The sequence below is a fragment of the Sesamum indicum genome, unplaced genomic scaffold (assembly GCF_000512975.1).
Source record: "Sesamum indicum cultivar Zhongzhi No. 13 unplaced genomic scaffold, S_indicum_v1.0 C01123, whole genome shotgun sequence".
Taxonomy (NCBI): domain Eukaryota; kingdom Viridiplantae; phylum Streptophyta; class Magnoliopsida; order Lamiales; family Pedaliaceae; genus Sesamum; species Sesamum indicum.
Window position 1 is genome coordinate 1 of NW_011629950.1, and position 1718 is coordinate 1718.

The 1718-nt window shown below is 44.7% G+C and overlaps 1 protein-coding gene across 1 annotated transcript; it reads right to left on the minus strand.

Annotated features, from left to right (window-relative positions):
* Positions 1-4: 4 nt before the first annotated feature.
* LOC105155268 (cucumisin-like) lies at positions 5-1712 on the minus strand (the record flags this gene model as incomplete). Its single annotated transcript, XM_011071141.2, has 5 exons — positions 1437-1712; positions 1032-1360; positions 825-936; positions 526-739; positions 5-420 (listed from the first exon to the last, which is right to left on the minus strand). Coding segments are annotated over exons 1-5 (1230 nt in total), but the record flags the coding sequence as incomplete, so codon positions are not given.
* Positions 1713-1718: the final 6 nt, after the last annotated feature.

Here is a 1718-nt window from a genome sequence, read left to right on the forward strand (position 1 = left end):
TAACGGTGAAAGTTTGGGTTTCTCCAATGGCTGAGAATGTGAGAACAGATGGTTCTACTGTAACACTGATCAAGGCTGGCATGTACAAGCTGGCCTTGTAGGTTGAGTTTGCTGCACCGACATTGGTCACTGTACGGGTGAAGGTGCCCGTAATTGGCTGGCCGTCTTCAACGTACAGGGAGAATGATGGGTAGTTAAGATCCCAGGCTCGTCCAGGTGTTGTGCTGGCACAAGTGCTGTTGTCTCCTGTGACTAGCCTGAGAGTGGAAGTGTTGTAGCCCTGTTTGCAGAGGAAGTTTATGTAATCTGTTTCGGATGCATCGAATACTAGCCCAGGGTCCCTTGCAGCAGTTGGATTGATTTGACCAGAACCATAAGCGAATTCAAGATCTTCGTGTTTCCTCGGGTCCATGACATAAGCTGATCATCAAGAAATAAACCGTCATGTGAAAGCGAATAACCAGCAATTCTAGATGACATTATGAGAACATTGCAGGGCTAAATGATAGGAACTTATGTTTTTACCTGTAGTCATGAGGGCTGATTTAATGGCAGCAGGAGACCAGTTCGGGTGAAGAGATTTGACAAAGGCAGCAGCACCACTGGCATGAGGACAAGACATGGACGTGCCTGAAATGATGTTGAAGAGTGTGCTCCTTTCGTCATCATAGTAGACAGAGGACGGTGACAATGGGGACCAGCCAGCAAGAATATCCACACCAGGGGCTGTGATATCAGGCTGATATTTGGTGTACAAAACAGTTAGGCATGAATAGCTAGAGCTACAAATAGATTTCCTGATGAAGAAATATTTTGGTGATCACCTTGAGAATGTCTGGGGATATGGGACTTGGTCCTCTGGAAGAAAACGAAACGACAATTGGAGCCATGGCGTCTTTCCATTCATCGCTGTAAAAAATGGTTGCCGTGGGATTTCTGGAAAGAAAATGTCCCATGTAAGTTATAAACTTATTAAAGAGACTTGCAAGATGAACTAGTGCAGAGAAAATAAAGGGTGTGGAAGCACCCACTCTGTGCTTCTGATGTATTCCAGGACACTTTTTCCGTCTTCAGGGCTGATCAATGTTGCTGGTAGTGGCCAACTGAAGGCAACATCAGGATTCTCGACAAGCACATCCGCCATGATGGTGCCAACACCATTAGCAAGCAGAATTCCCGAACCATCCCATAAGGCCTCACAGAAAACAATTTTTCCAGCCACTATGTCAGCATTCATAGCACCAGTTATACAATATTTGGCAATATCTGGACTGGAGCCAATGGTATAGTTTGCGGCATCTCCTCCCCATATTAACGGATATGAAGTCCCATTGAGATCAAAGGTGTTGATGGTGATTCCCTTCATTTATTCAGTTCAAATTTGTTAGAAACAGAAGATGATATTGTTTAGCTTCAGGCGAAATCTTTTAACTTACAGTGAACATTTGACCATTTCCAAGTTGCATTCTTGCGACAAACTTTCTGTCGATGGTGCTGGCAGCAACTGTCAGGGACCAAGGTGCATAGTTGGAAACAGTTACAGGGAAAGGACCAGAGTTCCCTGCTGAATTTGAGGTCAAAATTCCGTTCCTCATGGCGTGGAAAGATCCGATGGCAATAGGGTCATCAAAATAATCATCAGGCCAATCCGATCCCAAGGAAACTGAGATGATATCAACTCCATCCGCAATTGCATCATCAAAGGCTTTAAGGATGTC